At 36.5% G+C, this 2,846-nt stretch overlaps 1 protein-coding gene across 1 annotated transcript in view; it reads right to left on the bottom strand.

Annotated features, from left to right (window-relative positions):
* Nucleotides 1-1,317: 1,317 nt before the first annotated feature.
* LOC104544932 (probable phospholipid-transporting ATPase IF) overlaps nucleotides 1,318-2,846 on the bottom strand; it is a gene marked incomplete at its 3' end in the record, with an annotated part of 33,215 nt that continues 31,686 nt past the window's right edge. The window contains exons 12-13 of the mRNA XM_010189938.1: nucleotides 2,755-2,836; nucleotides 1,318-1,468 (exon numbers count right to left, since the gene is read on the bottom strand). Of these exons, the coding sequence (XP_010188240.1) occupies nucleotides 1,318-1,468; nucleotides 2,755-2,836 (233 nt within the window). The remainder of the gene's footprint in view (nucleotides 1,469-2,754; nucleotides 2,837-2,846) is intronic.

The raw sequence follows: 2,846 nt of genomic DNA, 5'->3' as shown, positions 1-2,846 counted from the left end.
TCTGTATGCTCCTGAAGGCAAAGGAATAGAAAGACTGAGTAAATACGATTGTATTTGGACCTGCAAAGGCTCCACAGGTTAGTCGAACTACTTCAAATTAAGAGAAGTCAGGAATTTACTTGACTGACCACTTTAAACAGTTGAAAGAGCGTTAAGTGGGTGCAGGTACTAAAAATGAAAGTCACTAAACAATTCTAAAACTTTGAAATGCATTTAGTACTTTTCAACAGTGGGAGTTTCAGGTAAGATTATTTTAGAAAACATTGAAAAGTTTTTGATAAATGTAGTGACAATCTGAATTAACAGTTTTAAATAAAACACAGCACTGAGTAAAGATTTTTTTTTCCAGTTAAACCTCAAAAACACTTTGATTGACAAACTTCTGAGAAAGCTGCATGTTCTACTGAAATACAGTGACTCTCCTTGAATCAATGACAGTCTCAAATTACTTCTTCTTCCTTCTTTCCTTTCTTCCATTATGTACTAACCATGAATTTCACTCTACTTATGAAGCAGAACAGAACTGTCCTGACTTGGGATTTGGACCTTTCTGTGCACATGGCCCCTAGTAAGCGCATTCAATTCTCGAGTCTCTGGGAGATGGGGAGGGTGTCAGGGGGTATGGATGTTAAACATCTGACACCACACCACACGGAAATTGGATTCCGAGTTCTTCTGTGCTTTGAAAAATCTCTTTACTTCTTAAAATTAGGTCCAGCTAGCTCAACTGCTTTGGAAGAAGGGCCTCTTGTACATAATTCAAAAATTAAACAGAACACAGAAAAATACAGAATTATTTACAAAAGACACTTCTTGGAACAGCAGACTTAAAGACTGCTTCAAAGTATCCCTTCAATCTCTACTGAAAAGCGAGAAGGCAAGCAGGAGCTTCAGCAAAATTACAGCTTTACAAAATTGTCGGTACAATCTCAACATCACGGAACGTTCAAAATGCCTGAACTGTGAAACCACTGTAATGGAACAAGTGCAAGAAGTGCCATCCTCCTCCGCTTTTCATTTCAGAACTTACAACAGACATCCAAAAGAATACAGAACAACAGAAATATGTCCTAACAAAACCTAAACTTTTTGAAAAACTTGGTCTTTTCATAAGGAAAAAGTCCAACCAATAACAGAGGTAAGATATTTCTATGCAAGGGTGAGGCTATATAGGACTAAGTCTCTCAAAAATACAGCACAGAGACTTGCAAGTGGATCATGTGGCAGTTAAACCTATGTCCAAGAACACAAAGTATCACACTTGTTACATAGAGGTTGAGGGTTCCTCAGATATGCAGCTGGGTAGAACTACATTACCTTACTGCTGTTTCTTTCATGCTCTGTTTTTTCATTATACCAAGGTTCATCCCATTTTTCTTCAGCTTGCCATGCATACTTTAAAATAGTACTCAGAATGGCTTCAAAGAGGAGGATAATTAGATAAATAATCAAAAAGGAATTCATGGACCTACAAAGAGGCAAAATAAAAAATGCAACTTCAGTTTATTTTACTTAATTTGTTGATAGACTGTGGTTGCATGAATTGATCAAAAACTTATTACACAATTTTTTAAAAATGTATGCTGTGTTTTGACATAGTTTCTATGTGACAAGCAAGCAACAGAAGTGAAAAGAAATCCTACATCTGACTAAGACATACTCTACATAGAGTAATATGAAGACTAGATTAAGGTGTACGAATATCTCAACAGCTCACTTGTGTCACACTTGTCCAAGATTTTGGGAGCTGACTTATTCTTCCCTTTCCCAAGTATCCAGCAAGGCTGTGAAGGCAGTACAAACCTCCACAGTGGACATACGAGGCTGCACCTTTGCTTCAGTTAGAAAAGCACTACTGTGTGCATCTGATTATTTAACCCAGGGCATGCCATACCAGGATATAGTTGAACTTGCCTCTATATTCTATAATGCTAGCCAGACCATCTTTCCACCCCTTGCTTTGATGACTGAACTTTTCTTTTGTACTCTATACAGTTCTGTTTGTATCTGGCTACAGAAAAATAACCAATCCCAAGCTTACAAAAGAATGCTGGGAGGCTATCTCAGATTCCTAGTAACTGGAATAAAGGCAACATATCAGAGCTTTTTTTCTTTTTAAAATCATTCACAAACTTCAACATATAAATCTCTACTACAGTAACACTAATCCCGTAACTACAAGCAAAGATTTTTAAAACTGAGCCTGCTACTTATGCTAGAAGCAAGATTCATTGCAAAACGTATCTGGATAGACATTTAGACTACATGTAACAAAGCTATTTTCCATTACATCAAATATTGTAATTCACAACAAAAATTTGTAAGCAATTAAGCCTTCATTTCAATCCATCTCCTTTAAAAGGCATGATGATACAGTTTTACAGTAAATGATGGAGAGAACAGCAGAGACTGGGACTGGTGTGAAAACTATTCCTGAGCATTTGGTTCAAGCCGCATTTCACATATCATGGAATGATCTCCACATCTCAGAAAAACAAACCTCCCAAACTAACTTCTTCTGCTTTAGTCCTTTTTAAGCTTGAGTATTTCAGCTTTGTACACTACTGAAAGAATCAATAAAGGACGAAATATCACAAAACTGACTTTATTTTTATAGCTTCCTACTGAAGGCAAAGCAATTACATTCTCTTCCCTTGTCTAAAACAGTGATGAGACCATCAGGGTCTTAAAGTTACCAAGGAAAAACTAAGTTAAAACTCTACAAATAAGAAAGGTATTAGAAAATAAACATACTTTTCTACTGCTGACCGTTTCTGAGATTTACTCTTGTAATTTAATGCCATCTTTGTCTCCATACCTGTATACACTGCAACACCTGGGAAGGA

This window comes from Mesitornis unicolor, unplaced genomic scaffold (genome assembly GCF_000695765.1).
Source record: "Mesitornis unicolor isolate BGI_N332 unplaced genomic scaffold, ASM69576v1 scaffold7898, whole genome shotgun sequence".
NCBI classification, from domain to species: domain Eukaryota; kingdom Metazoa; phylum Chordata; class Aves; order Mesitornithiformes; family Mesitornithidae; genus Mesitornis; species Mesitornis unicolor.
This window is presented reverse-complemented; position numbering and strand designations above follow the sequence as displayed.